This window comes from Urocampus carinirostris, chromosome 13, assembly GCF_059441175.1.
Source record: "Urocampus carinirostris isolate Australia breed hairy pipefish chromosome 13, RoL_Ucar_1.0, whole genome shotgun sequence".
In the NCBI taxonomy this organism is placed as follows: domain Eukaryota; kingdom Metazoa; phylum Chordata; class Actinopteri; order Syngnathiformes; family Syngnathidae; genus Urocampus; species Urocampus carinirostris.
The window spans coordinates 22,642,874-22,665,024 of record NC_142361.1 but is presented as its reverse complement, the minus strand read 5'-3'; the positions used below and the strand labels follow the sequence as shown (position 1 = coordinate 22,665,024).

At 38.3% G+C, this 22,151-nt stretch overlaps 1 protein-coding gene across 2 annotated transcripts in view; it reads right to left on the bottom strand.

Annotated features, from left to right (window-relative positions):
* Positions 1 to 22,151, bottom strand: part of unc5b (unc-5 netrin receptor B) — a 97,243-nt gene that overhangs the window by 19,606 nt on the left and 55,486 nt on the right. For both annotated transcript variants that reach the window (XM_088351417.1, XM_088351418.1), the window contains exons 2-6: positions 8,044 to 8,274; positions 6,845 to 6,988; positions 6,537 to 6,640; positions 4,560 to 4,740; positions 3,406 to 3,573 (exon numbers count right to left, since the gene is read on the bottom strand). In XM_088351417.1, the coding sequence (XP_088207543.1) occupies positions 3,406 to 3,573; positions 4,560 to 4,740; positions 6,537 to 6,640; positions 6,845 to 6,988; positions 8,044 to 8,274 (828 nt within the window). The remainder of the gene's footprint in view (positions 1 to 3,405; positions 3,574 to 4,559; positions 4,741 to 6,536; positions 6,641 to 6,844; positions 6,989 to 8,043; positions 8,275 to 22,151) is intronic.

Here is a 22,151-nt window from a genome sequence, read left to right as displayed (position 1 = left end):
TCGATGGGGTTCAGGTCAGGGGAATTAGCAGGCCAATCAAGGACAGTGATGCCATGGTCAGTGCACTAGTTACTGGTGGTTTTGGCACTGTGGGCAGGTGCCAGATCATGCTGGAAAATGAAATCCTCATCTCCATAGAGCTTTTCAGCAGATGGAAGCATGTAGTGCTCTAAAATCTCTTGGTACACAGTTGCATTTACTCTGGACTTGATGAAACACAGTGGACCAACACCAGCAGCTGACATGGCTCCCCAAACCATTGCTGACTGTGGGAACTTCACACTGGATTTCAAGCAACTTGGATTTTGCTCCTCTCCAGCCTTTCTCCAGACTCTGGCGACTTGACTTCCAAATGAAATGCAAAACTTGCTTTCGTCTGAAAAGAGGACTTTGGACCACTCTGCAACTGTCCAGTGCTTCTTCTCCATAGCCCAAGTCAGACGCTTCTTCCGTTGTCTTGAGTTCAGAAGTGGCTTGACCATGGGAATACGGCTATTGTAGCCCATTTCCCGGACACGTCTGTGAACTGTGGCTTTTGATACCTGGACTCCAGCTTCAGCCCACTGTCTTTGAAGCTCCCCCAAATTCTGGAAGCGGCTCTTCTTCACAATTTTGTTAAGGCTGCGGTCATCTCTCTTGGTTGTGCAGTGTTTCCGGCCACATTTTTCCCTTCCAACAGACTTTTTGTGGATATGCTTTGAAACTGCACTCTGTGAACAGCCTGCTCTTTGAGAAATTTCTTTTTGTGTCTTACCCTCCTGATGGAGGGTATCAATGATGGTCCTCTGGACAGCAGTTAGATCAGCAGTCTTCCTCATACTTGTGATTTAGTTTACTGAACCAAGCTGAGTGTTTTTAAGGCTCAGGAAACCCTCGCAAGGTGTTTCGAGTTAATTAGATGATTCAGGTGATTAGTTGAATAGCCTACTTGTATACTTTTTCATGATATTCTAATATTTTGAGATAGGATCTTTGAGTTTTCTTAAGCTGTAAGCCAAATTCAGCAATATTCAAATAATAAAAGGCTTGAAATAGTTCAGTTAATGTGTAATGAATCCAGAATGTATGACATTTTTGTTTTTTTAATTGCATTACAGAAAATAAAGAACTTTATCACAATATTCTAATTTTTTGAGACAGTCCTGTATATATTTCTTCTGTATATTTGATTTTTTTCTGAGATAATGCATTTTGAAGTCAGCATGTCTTGTCTTGTCATCCTGAGCAGCGCCGTCATCAGAAGAACACCAGCACCCTAGCAAACCAGTCCCAATATTGTTTCACATGTTAATTAGTCGAAAAAGTTTTGCGTGTTTTAAATAATGTTTTGGTAGTTTTTGTGGAGATTGCCCTGGCTTTTTGCAAGTGGATGCAGTAATGGTACAACAAAGAGCAAGCAGCCATGAAGAGGCTAACTGGCAAAAATAAAACACATGAACCAGCAACACAAGGCTAACCGGGACAGATCCACAAAAGGCGCAAGGCTAGCCGATCAAAAATCATGCATGGAGCAGCCAGCCTAAGCAGAAACCAACAACAAAATGCGACAACGGCTAAGGCGACAAACCCGAAGCCAGACGGGAATAACACAAACCAAGAAACATGGCAAAACCAGTGTTAACGCAAGGCGAGCTGACCAAAAAAACAGTGGTGACCAGTCAGGCTAACCAGATACAAACGAAGGAAAGCAGCAATGGCTATAGCGACAAACGCAAAGCCGGCCGGAAATAAACTAAACAAGAAACATGGCAACATCTATCTTTTTATCTACCCTGGTCATATCCCTCAAGACGGTTGACCGACAGCAAGACAAACACAAACACAAAAACAAAGAAAAGAAAAAAGGGAGAAGAAAGAAACACAAGAAATGTGACAATGGCCAACCCAAATGCCCAAAAAAGGTCAGCAAAGCCAGGCTAGCTGATCAAAAAACATGCGGTGAAGTAGCCTGGCTAACCAGGAACCAACAACGAAAAGCAGCAACTGCTACGGCAATGAACGCGAAATCGGCCCGAAATAAACAAATCAAGGAACAACATCAACCATCAACGAAAAGCAGCAATGACTATGGTGACAAATGCAAAGCTGGCTGGGAATAAACAAAAGGGACATGGCAAAACTGACACTTATGCCAGACTATTTAGACAAATGACACACAGTGGCAAGCCGACGAGCGCCAACCGAGAGCAAACAAAACAGGAATACCATCGTCAGCCCTGATGCTAATGGGGAGCTAGCCAGATGAAAATTATACCAACCGTGACACAAGCAGCAAAAAAATACTGACGAAAAGCCACAATCGCCTACCTCCAAGCAGAAATGAAAGTTATGCAATCGTTGTTCACTACAATCGCTGTCTGTGTCAGAGTTTGCCTTACATGTGGTATTAATGGTATTCGGCATTTAAAAATGTGTTTTCTCTCTTCAATGATGTCACAGCCCTACAGAAAACAACCCAGATGGGTCAGTTTTGACACCAAGTCCCCCAGGTTGTGAAATATTTTGCAAGATGTTTGCATAATTTTGGAGAGGAACACTACACGTTCTGTGCCTAATTGAAAAACAAAACTTTTTGGGAATACTTTTTAAGAGATCGTTATTTATTCTGAGGAATAATTGATAAAAGTAGCTGCTGTATCAATTGGTGGGTTGCCTTTTTTCGGTTTGAGGCAGACAAAGCTGCAAGTGTCGCAATGGTCTGTCACAGTGAATTAATCACACAGATCAGGATGTGAATGACAAAATGGGAGCAATTACATGACGGCAATGATGATGCAACATCCTCGCTTATCATAGGAGTACCAGAAACAAACCGGACATTTATGATTACGGTTCGAGTGTTCTATTTGTCAGTCAAACTGCCTTTTGACAACCATGTAACTTGTGGTTAAGATGGACACGGATATTGAAAAATTAATACAAAATATTAAGACCACAACTTTCAAGGTGTCGGGGAAAATAAGCTTGTATCATCAAGTACTAGGAAACAGAAAAGAAAGGAAATTGTTATTTTAGAATATAAAATTCTGCCAATTTCACTGGTCTCTGTACTCGGCATTGGTCTTGAGGGCCACAAATGTCTAAAATAAGCGGGGTTTTATTAAAAACTTGGTTTCACATGAGGAAATGGTGTAATGGTGGTCAGTGCAGCTATTTAAAACCTTTTGTAATTGAGGGCTATACAAATAAATGTGACTTGACTCAAATAAACCAGCAGTAATTTTTAAATGATAGGGGTTCCCCAAAGAAAACTTCTCACACTTGGTGGTCAGGGATAGGACAGAGTGTTTAAATAATTTTGACCTCTGTAAATCTTTCATGAATAGCATAAGATGAATCATCTTGAAGAGTAAAACAATTATGGAGGTAACAGTAGTTACTAGAAAGGTGACAAATGACACTAACCTGGACAAAGTGTGGTACAAGTCACCCTCTGGAAAGGGGGTCCTTCACAGAAGGCTCCTCCATTGAGAGGGGCGGGGTTAGTGCAGCTTCGGGTCCGTCGCTGCCAGCCCCGCCCACATTTTGTGTTACACTCAGACCATTCCGTCCATGAAGACCAGCCGCCGCTCACTGGGAAATGACAAATTTGATAATATCAAACCACTTTTATTAAAAATCATATATTATACTTTACGCACTATAGGGTGCACTGGATTATGAGACGCACCCCCCAAAATAAGTCTCATGTCATTTATTTTTCATACATAAGGCACATCGGACAATAAGGTACGTACAATTAAGACTATAGTAAAAGCTTCCGAGTGTACAGGTACATATTAATGCATCTGTGCATTAATGCGTTTGTGCATTATAATGCGCCTCTAACTGAAATGGCAAAACATTGTGCCTACAATGTTAAAATCAAATCCGAGCAGTGGTAGCGCGAGCACCGACATTATACTAAAAGACCACTAGTTGTACAGAAGACATTCGACAAGGCATCAGAGATAATCTCATCCTCACACCATTTTTACTCACAGTGCCACAATACTGATTTACATAATGCATTCTGATAGGTGAAACAAGTCTTTACCTGTGTCAGTACCATCTTGGTCTAATATGCACGAGCATGAGAAGTTGTGGAGAGACTGTTTAACCTATCAGAGTGCACTATGCAAATCTTCACAATGAATATTAGAGAATGGAGAAAACAGAAAGTCACCAAAATACTAGACAAGCTCTTTACGTACGCATACATATTAAACCAAGAGGTAATTGATGCGGAGGTGAAGAAATCTAGTGGCTGTTTAACCTAAGAAAATGCGATGTTTATCGATTTGATCAATCATTGCTCAAATATGGTATTATTGTGAAACCTTGTGTGGAAATGCATACCAATAATTACTGTATGCATTTCTCATCTTATTCACAGAATTCTGCAGTATATAAGGCACACTTGGTTATGAGGCACACTTTAAAATCTCAGTCCAAATTTGGGGCCTTAGAGTCTCGAAAACATGGGACTTAGATAATTGAGTAAAAAAAAAAAAATCAAAACATTTTCATCAATTGTTTTGTGCTAGAAACAAATAAAGAGGAGAGAATCTATGTATCACCGTAAACTATGACGGTGGCAGTGCTGCTTCGTCTTTTGGCCACCACATTTCGAGCCAAGCAAGTGTAGTTAGCCGTGTCAGACAGTCTGGCCTGTTTGATGATTAAATTGTGATCGATGGTGATCAGGAAGTTGGAGTCCTGAGAAGGATCAATCACATCTTCGTTCTTCAGCCAGTCCACCTTCATGGAGACGGAATCACGTTAAAATAAGTCAGAAAGAGGAAGTGTCTCCAAGTTGTGGAGGCGAGTAGATAACGCTACATGAACATTTGTGATGGAGTGCTAACACAGACTTGTAATTGCATTTTATGTTTCTTGTTTCAGTTTTATAAAGTAATTTACTGCAAAATACGAGTCTGTTGAATGAGCATAACCAAGTAAGCTTCCTCAATTAGTAAGGCATTCGAAATCATTTTGTTAAGTTGTGTCTAATTAGTATTGTATTTTGGACTTTCTTCCAAATAACAGAATCCCTCCTGAAGAAGTTTTTAAAATACAGTATTATAATTTGAAATAAAAGACCGAGGCATATGAAATGAGATGGCATTGGATATAATGGATAAAAGCTCTTGTATTTATATATGTTTCTTGCTAGGATTAAGGAAATATATCCTGGACTAGAACAACAATTCTGAAAGGTACAGTGTGTAATATTTAGTACCTCCTGGTGGTACAAAAAACTTTTCAGTAAAAAACAGCAACATTGATTTGAGTACTAGGCAAAAATATATAATTTATCTTACCAATGTTCATTTTTAGAAAAAAAAATCACATGTCGAAAAATTCGTGTTTCTTTTATATGTGGAATCCCTACCTCAAAGTCACTGCCATGTTTTTCTAGCATCTTTCTGCTACGCTGTGCTCTTGGCACACGTTCTCATTTGCATTAGACAGTATATTACACATTGGGTCTTTAAGGTGAATATTCAATTATATAGACAACATAGATATGTGTATATTTATGGCATACTGCAGAAAAATAAATGGTCAACTAAAGTGACAAACTTATGAATTCAATCTAAGGTTTCAGTAGATAAATAATGTTCTGCAAGCACAAATAATTATTGTCAAGCAGATTAAAGCTTGAACGCAGAATATTTAAATATAAGCGTACAGTTTTAAGCGGCATTAAGCAAATGCCAATTTGTTTATTTATAAAGCATGAATAATTACTAGGAATTAGTAAATGCAGGGTTAGGGCTATGATGTCTTCTCCTAAGAAAAGAGTGCAGAATGTTGAAAAGTGCAATTTTTATAAACTATTAATCCAGATACTAATGATTAACAATGACCCACTCATGTTTAATAAATCAAATTAGGAAATAGTAATTTTTAGTAGTAATGCAGTGTAAATGGAATACTTTTATCTCCCAAATTATTTTTTATTCAAGAGCTTAAAAAAAGGTTATTCAAGCAACAAAAATTTACATGAAAGCAATGATAAAAACATAGAAAATATAATCAAATTTAAGTAACTCATTAACATTTAGGGAATATTCAGAACAGAGGACACCAACCTTTTTGAAGCTGGGAGCTACTTTTTTGCGAAGCATTAGTGTGGAGGGCTTCCAGTTTTAAATGGCTTTCTAAACTAAATGTATCATGTCATTACTATGTTGTTATTATTAGGTTGTAGTTATTAAATAGTGTAATGTAGGATAAGTCTATTTAAATTTCTGCCTTGTTTAAGGCCACCGAGTGGTTTACAAATATAAAAATATTAGGGCTAATGATTTGTTATGCAATTTACAATCAAACTTCCTTAAAAATCACAATGACTGATCATCAGAGAGCCATTTGAAGAACTGGTCTGTGGTCTACTCAGGTGTTCTCATTGAGCTACCAGGTGCTGGTGGGCACCACTTGAATTAGATGAAGGGAAAACAAATTTTCCAGCTTAATTTTTTTTCTTTTACCCAAGAGCTGTAAAATGTCTGTAGAAAAAAGATGGGAATAATCATTTACAATAATGGTACCTCAGCAGTGGGCATGCCTTCAGGGGGTCGACACTGCAACAGGACTTCTTGGTCCAGTCGCACTTCGCGCCCAAGAGGTTCCTGCTCAAAGTTTTTCCTCAAGTCTAGAAAACAAAAGCACATCACCAAGGTTGCTTTGTGACACTTGCACGACATTGAGTCCCTCGCTGACATGTATGTCAGATTTCGTCCTTCCATTTGTACCTTCGCTACAGAACTGTCAATCACACGTTCATACCGGATGACAGCATGATTGTTTACACAAATACTTGACAGTTAATTAAATTTGAAAAAAAAAAAAGACTGACATGCAATGCGGACGTAGGCACGGTTGCTCTTGGTGGTGCCGGCTGAGCTCCAGGCGACGCACTGACACCAGTAGTCCTCCAAGCCAAAAAGCTCCTCAACCTGGGTCCTGGACACTGAAATGTCAACCTCCCTCACCACAAGGCCTGTGGGATCAAAAAAATCGAGAGTGATAATGCGCATCGACAATAAGTTGGCTGCAGGCCAAACGCAGTTGTACAGCACATAAAACCTCGAAGGAGGTAATAGAACATGTAGTTGTAATTGAGCATGCTCTTTGGGTCCGTAAAATGTAAGGTGACATTGTGCTGCAGAGTTAGGAGTAACGGATTACTTGGGCTAGGTTCATACTGCAGGAAAATCTGATTTTTTTTTGCATGGACGCAACCTGTATCCGATTTGTTCAAGTCCGTCTGACTGGCACATATCTGTTTTTTTTCACACCAGACTCAGGACACTTTCATATGTGGTCCTGAATCCGATGCACATCTTTTGGAATGCAACTTCTGTGTGAACGGTCGAAAGGCAGACATGCATGTTCTTGATAGGTGGTAAACGTCACTATTCTGCCTTCAAACAGACGGGGAAAAGCAGAGAATTCAACAACCACGGCGGACGAAAAAACAAAGTCTCTCGATTACACCGATACAGGTTGCTGCACATGTTTCTTCCATTTCTTTTGTTATTAAGCTATTTTAAATCAGTTTCAGGTGGTCTGCTTCGATTCAATTATCTACAATAAACTACTTGTTTTTCAGTAACGCACCCAACATTGTTGAGGTGTGTGTTAGGGCTGCACGATTAACCAAAGTCTAATCTATAGTGCCATGTGACGTAGTGCAGGATACTGCTTTTTTTTTTTCAAGAATTTATCGATCCATGTTTGTGAATTGTCACAGTTTGGGTTTTAATGGCGTCGGCAAATCAGAGACAAGTTTTAACAGCACTAGACAATAAAGGCGAGGTAAAGTTTGGAAGCAAGCACCCTATGCCACACACCCACGTGTGAGCCTCGTGTGAGCAGACAACAACCCTGACAAAGATCCCTTCTTAAGGTTACAGTTAACCAAATTAAGTACTCGCAAAAAACAAAACTGGCACAGAAAATGCAATTTTTGTTGAAAAACAAAGAATCACATCGAAATTCCAATCCTGTTTTTTTTCTAAAGTGTGTGTTATTGTGTCCTTGCTGGAACTTCACCTGTGCCCTGGTCCAAGCTTTCTCTGGTGACATGGTCATTTTGATTGACCCACTCCCCGTTGCACTTGAAGTAGATTTGCGTGGCCGGCGATGCCCGGCACCGGAGCTGGACGGGCCGGTTCTTCACGATAAAAGCGTCTTCCGGCTCCAGCAGGAATTCCGGGAGAGGCTCGGCTGGCGCTGAAGGATACGAGTCCGGGAGAACCTCGGCATCGCTGTAGTCGCTGCTTTCTGGAGACATTGATTGGGTTTGGAGAGAAGTTCAACATTTATTGTTTTGGGGTTTCGGCTTGTCAGATATGTATTCAATGAAGGCTCTGGAGAGACAACGGTTTGTGTTTGTAAATAAAAGCAGAGCAGATGACCTTCGTTAGACAGACTGGGCTGATGCTGACATTATCGAGTGATGTGCTCAATATAACACATCCCCTGTGACATTTGGGCAAAGAAGTTTTTTTTCCAGGTATAAAGAACAACATTTCACATCATTCCAGTTGATTTAAAAAAAAAAAAAATCCCACCTGACTCTTACTAGAACCATAGCTAGCAGAAATTAGCTACGACTTGAGGGTCCAAGTAGATTATTATAAGGTGCTTTTGTACAGAATCTAATACAAACCAAAACCTCGAGATTTAATATCACAATATCACCACATCAAAACATCACAAAAGTTTTTGAAATATGCATAGAAATTCCAAACAGATTCAAAATATTGGAAAAAAATAATTCACAATAATCTGAATATTCAGAAGTCGTGATAAACAGAATCCAGCCATATTTCAAATATGTCATCCATACGGAGGTCACAGTTTTATTTGAAATAGTGCAGGCTACACATTGATCTATCATTATAATTAAAGGCATAGTGTGTAATATTTATTGCCTCCAAGGAGTACATCAAACTTTAACTCAGTAAAATGTTGATTTGAAGACTAGGCAAAAATATATGAATTATCATACCAATGTTAATTTTCATTAAAAAAAGTACAGGTCAAGAAATGTCTATTTCTTTTACATAGTGGAATCCCCAACAAAAGGTCGCCACCATGTTTCTTGGCTTTCAGTGGCATCTAATGGTCAAATATTACCCACTGGGGCTTTAAGCTGTAAGTAAATACATACAAATATGTCATTTAAATGTAGTATTGAGAAACTAACTTGCTATTAAAAGCAAATATTGTAAATAGCCAATTGTGAAGGAACTTAAAAATATCACAAAAGTGTGAGTCGTAAACGTAGATGGCTAAAATAAGCTTATTTAAAATTCAAATGCACCAAATAAAGAATCAAGAAAATGTAATATTAAGACACTAACTTCCCATTAGAAACACACATTGTTAAGAGTCATTTGTGAAGGAACTGAAATGTATTGCAAACATAAGTGGTTAAAATAAGCTCATGTAAAATTCAACAAATCAACAAACCATGAAAGGGTGTTAGAGCGTTGTAACACCCTTGAACATATGGAATTTATCGCACTTTTAACACGTACTTCTTTGGAAATCACAAAAACGACTTTGATGCACTAAATATCGTGATAATGAGGTTACCGTTACATCTGTATTTCGTATGGAGGTCAGAGTGATTGTGTTATATAGATAAAGGATTATGCAGTTACTATTTCCATTACGATCATACATTTGAATTATGCTTTGATTGGATTTGTGTGGTATGCAGCAGACAGGAAAACCTGACTGAGAGTCATCAACACAGAACATAAAATCATAGGATGCTCCCTGCCCAGTCTGGAGGAAATTGCCTTATATTATTTTTTTAATCTCATTTTTATGTTTTAATCTTTTAGAACATGTTTATCATGGAGTGCTGCGTTTAATCTCGTTAACAATGTTCACTATGTTATAATCAATGACAATTAAGGCCATCAATCTTTTATAGTGTTCTGCAAATGCAACTTATAATGCTATGATTCATTTCTATTTGTTTGTCAAGTCACTCTGATAAATGTAATAATAAAATGCTCTTAAATGTGTGTTTGGTTCGTTTAAGTATTTGGCAATGAGGTGTTCTTGTCTACACATTTGTATTGCACTGGGAGCAGTGTGTCACTTTGTCTTTTTTTTTTATGTAGCAGCCACTGTTTCTCTTGTACGGTATGATGTAACTATTTACGTAGCCGATGCAACCAAGTGCCAGGGAGTGAGAAGGCAAACCAAGGCACTCTGTAGTTAATGTGAAATCTGGTTGCTGAGCTAGAAAGGAGGAATAACTTTGTACATGGGGGTATCTTTTGAGATATGAAAAGGAGAAATCAGGGCACAATGCATGCCTTTACATTTTTAAGATGACAGTGTTTTGTACACAGTTCCAGTGGTGCATAAGCGAATTCCATCAATCTTTACAATTTATCATTCCGTCAAGCTTTTAACATTCAAACGGGGCAAAATCAAGATTCCACAGCTCTCCAACCTCAATTTCCATCACTGTTAGGTGAAATAATAAGAAACATGAGGAGTTCGGTATTTGGAAATTTTAAAAAATGAGAGAGGTACATTTCCACAGTGTTATAAATGTACTACGCTCAATACAATCAGTTATGCCATGGCCGTAGAACAAGAGAAACTACTTAGAGAGTACCAATTTTCTATTTTAGGAACAGCTTGGTGCCCAACCTTCGTCTAGCCCACTTTCCCCCCCGACAGACACTTTAGTCAGACATTAGAGCAAAGCAAAGCGGAACGCACAAAGTGACGGCAAGCCGGAGTGAGAGTTTGCCAGGCTTACAAGCCGTGATCAGACGGATTCAAAACAACACTTGATGTACCCTTCGAAAGTCACCAATGAGTCATCCATACAGAGCATTAAGTTATCCGAAACCTTTTGACACAAAAACTTTTCAAATTCAAAATATTATCACTGAAGTGTAAATGCAACCAACCACTAATACAATTATATGACTAAGGCAAAATCACTATTATCGGGCGACAAATAAGGACAAAAGAGTCAGCTCCCTTTGAGAAAAAAGTACAAATATAATAGTAGCTTAAATACAAATATAAGTCATTTTCCTCCTACACATTCAATGTCAAGTCAAGTCACATTTATTTGTATAGCCCTTAATCACAAAAATGCCTCAAAGGGCTGCACAGGATTACAATGACACCATAGCCTGATCTTAAACCAACATGCATGCAAGGAAAAACTCAAAACCTCAGCGTGAGGAAAAAAAAAAACCTTGAGAAGGGGCCTCACAAGTGGTAATCCCCCTTCCGGGATGACCAGAGTGGAATAAAATTAGCATTGGGTCACAGTACACAAACATAGTCAACATCAATAAAAGAGAACTCTAGGTATGTCCAACAAAAACGATTGCGGTTCGTAAAACCTCTCAGCAAACAAGCATTTGTCTTGTGCAAAGGAAAATAAAAATATAGAAAGAAAAATTTGTATGGCAATGCATGAGGAAGAAAATTAAGAACGTTTGAGCGAAACATAAGAACAAAAGTACAAACAATTTTACTTCAGTGTTCGCATTTTGTTACATTGAAAGAAGTTTAAGGATCGATTTTAGATTTTCCCCTACAGAGCAATTTTTTTATTCATGTGTTATAAATATAAAATTATTTTTTTTGTCCATCAAAGATATCAATATTTTTTAAAAAGTAAGCTTTGATGTAAAATGGGAATTTTTCTAGGGCAGAAATGCAAAGTCTAAAGTCTCTTGGGAGGAATAAATATCAGTAATTGAAAAATGGTTATACTGATCAGCAATGTTCCCTCTAATTTTCCACGAGTCTGAGCGTTCACACATAGTTGGTGAGCAAAGCTTGAAACAACAGTGAGCAACAGCAGTCCCAAGTGTGGTAACTAAGTCATTATCAAACATGTCCAAAACTAAAAGTATTATTGCAAAGGTTGTACGGCCTACAAACGTCATTTGTTTTTACAACAATTCTTTCACAATATTTCCATTTCTTTTTTTTTTCTGGTATCTTTTGTCGCATAATACTAACATTTTTGAGGGCTTATTTAGTCGGTTGCACGATAAACAACTGTATTTAATCACATTTTTAGTGGAAGTAGAATGTTGGCAACAAGATTGACTTGGTATAATTCGATTTCTTTAGAAGTTGCTTAGTTAAATAAGTCACTAGGTCAGAAGGGCCAATTGTTAAAAAAAAAAGAAAATAGCTAACTTGTAGCATGGACGATTGCGCTTGTTTTAGCATGCTACTGAGCAATAAAAGTAAATATCTTTCTACATATCTATCTATTTGCCCATCCATCTACTTATGGACATACAGTATTTATCTATCTACCTACAGACGTTTTCTATCCACCTTCCAACGAAAATATCTATATACCTGCCGTACCTACGGAAATATCTATTTACCTACCTACGGAAATATCTATTTTACCTACCTATCTTCCCACCAACGGATCTACCCACCCACAGACGTACCCACCTACATCCATTTACCCACCTATAGACAAATGCATCGACCAACCTACGAACGCTTGTATTTACCCAACCACTGACGTATTCCTCTACCCACCTACGGAAGTATCCATTTACCCACCTACTGACGCATTCATCGTCCCACCTACAGAGGTATCCATCTACCCACCTTTTGACATATATTGTATATCTACCTACCTACAGAAAAATCTACCAACCTTACCTATCTATCTACCTCCCTATTGACGTATCTACCTACCTATTGACATATCTATCGACTTATCTACGTAATTACCAACGTATCGACTTATCTACATATCTATCTACTTACCTACGTGTCAACGGACATATCAACCTACCAACGTATCTGCATAGCTACCTATATATTAACCCACTTATTTATCGACCTATGAATCTATGTATCCATGTAGCTACCTACCTACGTATCAATGTATCTATGTAATCATCTATCTATGTATCTATTTACCTATCTTTATAGATACTACTGTATATATATATCCCTTAAATTATAAACACATTTTCTGTAGACATGACAAATAATCGACACAGGAACTATGGTTTCCTCCAATTAGATAAAACACTTTGATTTCATTAAAAAGGTGTACATCAAAAACCCTCCAAGATGACGCAAGTTTCACTGTGCACAACCTTGCTAAAAGTTAGAAGCAAAAACTGCAAGGTGGACAAAAGTGTGAACAAAAACGTCAACGCATCCGAACATGGTCCGCAAGTGTCACGCTCCTTCTCTCCGTTTGTTCTCTTCCTCTGTCCTCTCGCGAAAAAGTCGCCCCCAGCCTTTTCAGACTTTGAATTCTCTGTCAATAACCAATTGTGTTGCTCCTCCCCACCCTTCACCCACGCTTTCTCTTTGCCCGCCATTGATTGTTCGGTGTTTAAACATCAGCTGGGAGAAAGAAAAAACAAAAAGAAACACACAGCCTGTCAGTCTTCAGGCACGGGGAGATCGAGCGAGGGGAGGGTAAAAGGGGGGACTGGACGCCATCAAAGACGGTGCAATGGAGCAAGATGTTGACTCACTTTGAGGGCTAGGGAGAAGAGCCCTGCAAACTTGGACAAACCTCTTGATGTGCACGCGTGTGGGTGGGTGGCGGCGTTCTAGGGCCAGAACACTTTAATTAAAACACTTTTAGATTATGGAGGTAAGAGCAACAGACAGCTTCTTTCTTTTGCCAGCTCTCTTTCAGTGATAATGGAGCTGGGAGATTTGAAGTGGAATCTGTGTTTTTGAGCTAGTGTGCAAACATCCATCAGAGCTCAGCAGCCGGCAATTTGTGCTGATGGGAGGAGCCTCTAAGACAACAACTCCTTGTAGTGCAGCGGCACAACAAGACCTTTATTGCTCTAATGGCTGACAACTGACAGTTGGAGAGCACACGATCTTTTCAACAAAAACATACACAGACCATAAATACACAAGATGCTAGCTTCTAAGCCTTAGAGAATTGTTCCTCTTCACAATTTGATTCAGTTTGCGGTAAGGCTGCACGATTACCCGGAATCTAACTGACATCGCGATGTGACATAGTGCGTAATTGCATAAAAAAGTTTTTTCCCCCCTAAGATTTATAGGCAGCAACCCTCAAAAAGCTCCCCAGAAGAGGGCATTGTTTACTAAAATTTAACATCATTATAATTCTATAAAATTAACCTAAAATCCCAATCCAAGATGTACCCAAAGTAAATTAAATTTTGTGGTTGAAAAGTTTAATGAATCTGGACGGTTTTGGGCTCCTTTGAAAAGTTTTGTACCCAACTGAAATGTTCACTGCAAGTGCTACTAACACGCAGATATGGCAGGCTTTTATTCTCGCCTGAATTTGTCTTTTTTTTTTGCAGACAATGCAAGATGACTGTAGCATGGGCATTTTAGCTGGAAAACAGCTCTGACATATGCATGAAGATTGATGATCACAATCTGAAAAATGAAACTAAACATTTTTCTAAAGGATTTCCAAAAGTGGCCATTTGGAGATTCCAAAAGGATCAGTGACTGGTGACATCACACAGACACGACTATGCTTCTCAACAGTTTGACTGCTGGCGGGAGAGTTAAAAAATGTCAATAGAGTCAACTCCTGGATGCATAAGTGGGATAAAAAAATGATCCCATGGGTTGTTATTCTTCAAAATTTTGGAAACCTTGTAATATTGTCATATTGCAGATATTCCTCATAAAGCATGTGTAAGACATGATGCCATTTGTATTTTTATTCCCCCCCCTTAATTATCAACCCCACTCATGGAGAAGTGCATGTCTTGGTTGGTTATACATCCAAGGGTTAAGTACTCACAAAAAAAACTAAACTAGCACGGAAAAATCGAAAATCGCATCAAAATTCTAATACTGGTCTGAAAAATCACAATTAGGTTTTTTTTCCCAAAATCGTGCAGCCCTAGTTTGCGGATTACCTTGACCTGGATGGCCCAACAGGTTTTATCTACTTTTTTTAAGCTGAAATACACTTCTTTATCACCGATTCAGTAATTTATGTTAAAACTATATTGCTACTATGTTATTCACAATTCTGTATCTATTTCATGTGGTGGAGAAAATTTCACCTCAAAAAATGGCCCAAGACACACCACAGGAAGTGGTGCCCTGACAGGTGGTTAACAAATTGATTAATGTATTTCCCTGTCCTAATCTGCTGCCACTCAATGATTTGGAAAAATGCTAGTTACTCTGCTGATCACTGGAAGAAATCAAAGACACTGAACAATGGCATGCTTTCTTTATAAGATAAATTTGGGCAAGTTTGTGCTGCAGATTAGGCAATGTCTAACGGCACTCTAGTGCCCCCCAACAAAATACTGATTTCGAGTCAATATTAAGAATTGATCATGTATGTAAAAACAGTGATCAAGTTAATGATTTATTTTACCTGAGAGAAAACTGCTACTACCAATCTAAAAAAAATGATCTTTAAATCTTTTCATTATTTTGCAGCTTTGAATTTCATAGCAAATCTAATGACACAGCCATTACCACCCTAAACAGACACCGCACAAAAAAACTGAAAACTGTTGCAAAAAACTACCTCACACGAATGTAAAATGGTACTCACGTACATGCTGTCTGCACTATGTTTGTTCACTGCTCAAAACAGACACAGCACAAAAAACCTGAAAACTTGTGCCAACACTACCTCATACGAATATAATGGTACTAATGTCTATGTTCTTGCACATGTCGACTGCACTACGTTTACTGCTCACCTTGCACAATGTCTGACCATTTCCTTTTTTCTGCACTATGTTGTCTATGTTTGCACCAATGCATATGCTGACTATTTTTTGCACTATGATGACTTTGCACCAAATGCAATATTGCACAACCCTTACGATACCAACGGTATCACGACAACACTGTATGTAACATCCCACATGCCGACATTTCTTGTGTAAATACCATGTCAATGATAACTATAGCCTTATCCCCCTTGTTTTATAACCTTATCTTCTCTGTTCCTTTATCTTCTTGGCTCATACCTCACTGTGAATGTGTAAAACTGGAGTGTCATGCCCAATTTCGTTGTCACAATATGTTAACCCATTTTGTAACAATGACAATAAAGGTATATTCTATTCTATTCTATTCTATTCTATGATTGACAGGTGATTGCTATATTCAAAATGTATCTGTGTGCTATTTAGTTGCTTATTTGTTTACACTTGAGGCATTGCATTAGGCTACTGATGCTTGTTTTCACACTCCAAAACACAGCTTGCAGTAAGTAAACGAAAACAAAACGTAAAAAGAAAGTATGTTTTTAAACACTTTCTCATTTCACACAACGAAATAGTAACAACAAAACCAGGGTTTTCTCCTCCATATGTGTCTCACAAACAGCAAAAATACAAAAACAAGTTCCCTCTGTACAGTATTTTTCAAGTCAAAAAAGCAAACAACCTCCTCCACCTCTGTTGGGTGACACAAAAATGCTTCTCCTCCTCCTAACTCCAGTCTTGTCGGCTAGATTCAACACACAAAACACAAAAATCGGTACAATAGCCCACAGCTATAAAGCAAAAGTGACTCACGGAGGACAACCGGCGCATGAACACAAAGTCGAAATCCTTGTACTCTATAATTTGGATCGATCCCACTGCGCTTGTATTTTTAAAACTGGGTTTTACAAACAGTTTATTATTTCAATTGGGGCAAGTTATACTTCAGAAACGTCTGTGTAACAAAAACTGATATCAGAGTCACTAAAACTTGAAAAATGAGTTGCATGTTTTCCTGGTACCAAAGATGATATAAACACACACATACACGCAGAGCCAGAGGTGGGTCGAAAGCAACGAGGATGGATGTACTCTTCTCGACTTCCTTAAAGGACAATTACATTGAGTGATTGATGGGCCAACTGACTTCATTGTCATGAGGTCAAACAACAAGCCACAGGGGTCTGAGAGGAAATGCATACAAAAGCTGGGATGTACTTCAGTTTTAAGACTGATACTAATGTTCAAATTTCGAGGAGACGTTGATACAATACACTGGTTCATAAAAAAAGATCTTCCCTAGCAAAAAAACAATTTTCAAAGAAACAGTATTCCTTTGATTTTTGACACCTAATTGGGTCTATAATGCCCATATTTAGTGAATTAACACTAATATACATATATACACACAGAAAATTACTTCTTTTACCAGTGCCCCTACTGCACAAGTGTAATTTCCAGGATATGTTTATGAAGCAAAGCACTGTGGGACTTGTAGTATAGAGACAAATGATTCACGCTATCTCGCTTAAAAAGGCTCATGCATATTGGTAGATTACGCTGACATATTTCCATATCATTGTCTGCCCTTCATCCATAGATAGTGGATTTCACGGTTATATCCATCCATATGTAGCGCACCATATTTTCCGGACTATAAGGCGCACATAAAAACCCCTAATTGGCCAGTAATTTAAAAGTGCACCTTAAAACCAAGTGTGCCCAATATACCACAAAATACAGTAAATAAGATTGGTAATGCAAAAGTATTTATACCTGTGCAATACTACATAAGGTTTTACAGTGTACAACGTATTTGTGCAGTAATTGATCAATAAAATAAAATCAATCAAAGATATTAATAAACAAAAAGTGTGATTCATCATACACAAAAGAGCTTTTTCCCTTGCCGTGCTTTTTTGAGTTTATATCTATCTTTGTCATCTGAATCACTAGTGGTCTGATGACCAGGTTTCGGCACTATCTTGGCCGCAACCAGGGTTCGATGCCAGTTGCATACAATGGCTAAGGAATCACAGTTCATGGATCCCTTAACTGCCAGGGTAGTCAAGGCACCATTCCAGTGATGTGTCTTGGGCAAGTACAGCCTGGCGGCACCCATCCTCTTCCAGGTGTTTTTTTTGGAGGGGGGCTAGAGATTTGCTCCCCCACATAAAACTGATAGTCCTGGTTTTCCTGGTTACCAATAGCAGGAAGAAAATCAGGATCTGACGAGGATACAGCACCTTCATCATCTTTGTTTTTCGGTGTAAAGCGTCATCATGCTTTTTAGAGATGAGCCAGACCTCAACATTGATGGACAGCAGCGTGTGACAATACTGTTACTGGGGAAAAATATTTTGTTCCGAAATTTTGAGTATCACATTGTACGATACAAATTGCATAACTTGCAGCTTTGAAATAAGTTACATAAATACATGAATAAAAAAATCATTATATTGTTCCATTAAAATTAAATAAATAATCCCATAAAATTGTTTTATTACAAATGTTTAAATACATACATAAATATCTAAATACAGTGGGACCTCGGTTATCACGGTTAATGGGGACCAAGTGGAAATCCGCACCGAAAAATGCTTAAAAAAATAGTTTTTTTTTTTTTAATTATTTTATTTTATTATTATTTTTTTTTAGGCCCGCGAAGCTCTGAACCCGCGAACGTCTAAGTGCGAAGTAGCGAGGTACCACTGTAAATAGATAGGACTTTAAAAATGCTGGAAGCCTTTCCTTACAAACACCTTCCTTTAGAACTCAGCAGAACAGTATTGATACTTTACCTTAAAATCCCCACATTATATGGTTCCGGAATATTGCATTTATTTAATGGCATTTTACCATTCCAATGTCAGGTCCCAGATTCCAAAATAGCCCCTACAAAGCATTTGATACAATACTTGGTAAAAAAAGAAAAAGTATTGACGGATAATTACGGAACATGAACGTTCGTGTGGAGTAACCTACGAACAGGTTTTACACGGCATCTCTTCTCACACCTACGAAAGCTGACCGAGTGTGAAGATTCATACAGTCGGCCCATCTGACTGAGCACCCGGCACTGGCAGAGAAACACATTCCAGCCGTCTTTTAATAGTGAAGTCACTTGTAAACAAACACAATTCATTGTGCTTCCCCAGACAGCGGGAGGCAGGAAACAGAATTTGATGGCCCGCTATCAGTGCTGAGAGCTAACGCTTCGAATCCCCGTGGTTTCAACATGATGCTCTAGCGAATTCCTTGTTTGCATATTATTTTTGAAACCGTCACCCACATGAGCGCCACATGGCTCAGACACCTTGTACTCTCTGCGTGGACTCCGAAAGCCCTAATCTTGGATTTTTCCTACTGTTTTCTGTCTCATAATAAATAGAAAAAAATTCAAGACAGACATTAGGAAAAGGGGGGCGTTTAATCCAAGTTAACTTCAAGGCTTGGGGACACAGGTATCGTGAAAAAAATCAGAAGGTTTGATTCACAATGATGACATACCGTATTTATTTGTGCATAACGCGCTATATAATTTGTACTATCAAATAACTCAAAGTTCGGTTGTGCATTATACAGGAAGATTAGATTACAGAATGAGGTGTTTATTGCAAAGTGTAGTTGTCAAACGGGACGTAAATGGCATAGTTAAAAAGCATACGTCTCACATATGGGGTACTGAGAACCCACGTAAACTTCTTAAGAAAGGTGACCGTGCTTTCTGCTGTGTCAAAGAAAGCTGCCTACGGCCCATTCTTTGAAAGATCAACAGTCAATAGTGAGATGTACATGGACATGCTAAAAAATGGTCAATGGATAAATTCAGTGGAAGAGTCGGATGATTTCATTTTCCAACCGGATAGGGCAACACCACACTGGGGCCTGAGGGATGGACTGTTTCAGAACACAAAACAGCAAGACAGATTGAATTTACAAGATGTGTATTTATGTCCTAAATAGTTTCCATCATAATAAATTTCAAAATGTACCAGAAACTTTGGGAACACCCTATAGAACTGAATTTTGGATGGAGGTTTTTCTAAACAGTGGAATCAACTAAGCTAAAGATGACTATCACCTGTAAAAGGACGTACACATTGTATAGTGCATGAACCTACCCTGTTGGGCCAACACATAATAAGAAGCATACCATCGATTGGTCAGGCCTTGAGAGAGCAATAGACAACGAACAAGAGTTGACAAGTAGCTTGAAAGCAGATTGGCAGTGCAAGAGCGTTGGGCAGAGGATGGAAATGCAAAGTGACAGAAATGCTTCACTTGTCCATCCAACATGTCGGCGTGGAAGGAGTAGGTCAGACCGAGCTCGACGACATGACACCAGCGGGCAGATGAACACAAACAGACATTAAACAATCAGGAGTCCTTTTAAAGATCCAATGACTGCAAGCTGTCTCAGCCTATACCACGTCAAGCACAAGACCAGTGGACCAGAAGACAAACACACCAGTGGATGGAATGTAACTCACTTATTTGCAGTGCATTGGGCATGGCTTTGTAATAGAGACTCACATTTTTTTAAAAAGATTCCTGTTTAGAATTTCCCCCCAAAATGTGTGTAATGGTAAATCCACACTATTGCAAAAGATTGACTATAAGCCTCTCCCTTTTTATTAATATAATTAATATACATGTAATGCAATTTTGGATCAAGAAAAGTATTTTCCTAATCTCCATAATTAAACCAAATATATATAATTTACAATTAATAATAATGCTTGAAAGTCCACGCCAACCAAAAGTAAGGAAAATCAGGTAAGTTAAAGTCTGTTATAAAACTTTGACTTGCACTGTCAATATTGGCCGAAAACATCCAGTTTATAAAGGGGACATCTCAAACAACCACATTAAACTTGGATTTCTAACAATTTTAAGTAACTTGTCAGTGCGGTGTTTAAAACAAATCTCCATTTGCTGAATACTTTGCTCATTTTAAGTATATTTTTTCCTTGAATAAAAAAAAAGATCAAATACACTTCAGCTTTTGCCTACTCCCCTTGGGAACATGAACATATGAGTGTATTGTAAGGGCTAATTTTTTAGCAAATATTTACTCGTTTCCTTTTGTTAATTAGCGGTTGATATTGGGTTTCCTTTCAGCGCCTAAATAGAAATCCATGACAAACACAATATAAAAGACAAAAAAGAAAAATAAGAATGATAAAGAAATGTGTAAATACATAGGCAAGTATCTACATGGAAAGTTGTAAGTGCCTGAGAAGGATAGCGTAAAATATTGTAATAGTGTACTACAACCTGTTGCTGCTGTGTTACTAAAATTTGGGTTCCTTTTATACATGAGGTTTTACAGTAGTATATTACTGCATTTGTGCAATGATTGATCAGTCCAAAATATCGCCGACCACACACACAAAGTATTGAATGCAAAATGAATCAAACCTAGGTTGCGGTCACCGCCGAATCCTTACCACTGGGCCACCAGTGGTGTAGATGCCATATGATAAGGCATTTGATTTGACCTCACACTATTTTTACTCAAGAATGAGATAAAATCCAATATCTTCTCAAATGTCATCTGTACCACTGGTGGGACAGAGGTTAGGATTCAGCGATCTCTCCACCATGCACTGGGTTCGATTCCCGTTGCATCTAACTGCAACGTTTGAGCTGAGAAAACAATGAAACCAAACTTTAAACAAAAGTTTAATAAAAAATTAGGGGTGTGCATTATATACTAGCACGCGTCTTGAATAAATACGGTACATAATTTAAACCAACCATTTTGGGAAAAATATTGTTTGAAACGATGCTTTTTCATTCCGTGAGATAAGCGAAGAAAACTGAGGAATACGCCCCTTCCTAAATGAATACAAATGCAAACATCTCTCCACAAACAAGACTTCAATAATGACATCTCCAACGAACAAGCTTTTTTGCCATATCTTAAGAACTCCCACTACTATTATTTGAATTGGAATAGAATCCACAATTCGCAGTACTATTATGATGACAATTGATTTTATACACTGTAGCGGCTGTTTTAAATTTATCCCAGAGTGCAACACAAGGGACATCCTACTCAAAGTGAGACCGCCTGAGTGTGTTTTTATACATGTGGGTAAGTGTGACTGCAAGATTGGGAACACTAAGAGGATTTGCGGTTGTGTTGTAGCAGCCAAGCGGCCCACTGGCGCTAGCGTTGCTAGCAGCGGCGTCCCACTAGGGCTGCCACCAATTTCTATTATAATAGTTGACTAGTCTCAGACTATTGAAATGATTAGTCAAATAATCTGTAACGCGTGGTACTTTTTCCCTTAAATTTGGCACACAGTTTATTTAATGACGAGGTATATTTTAATAAACACAATAAAAATGGATACTATGAAAAATACATCTTTTATTGAACATACTGTGGATTTGTACAACAATCAAATG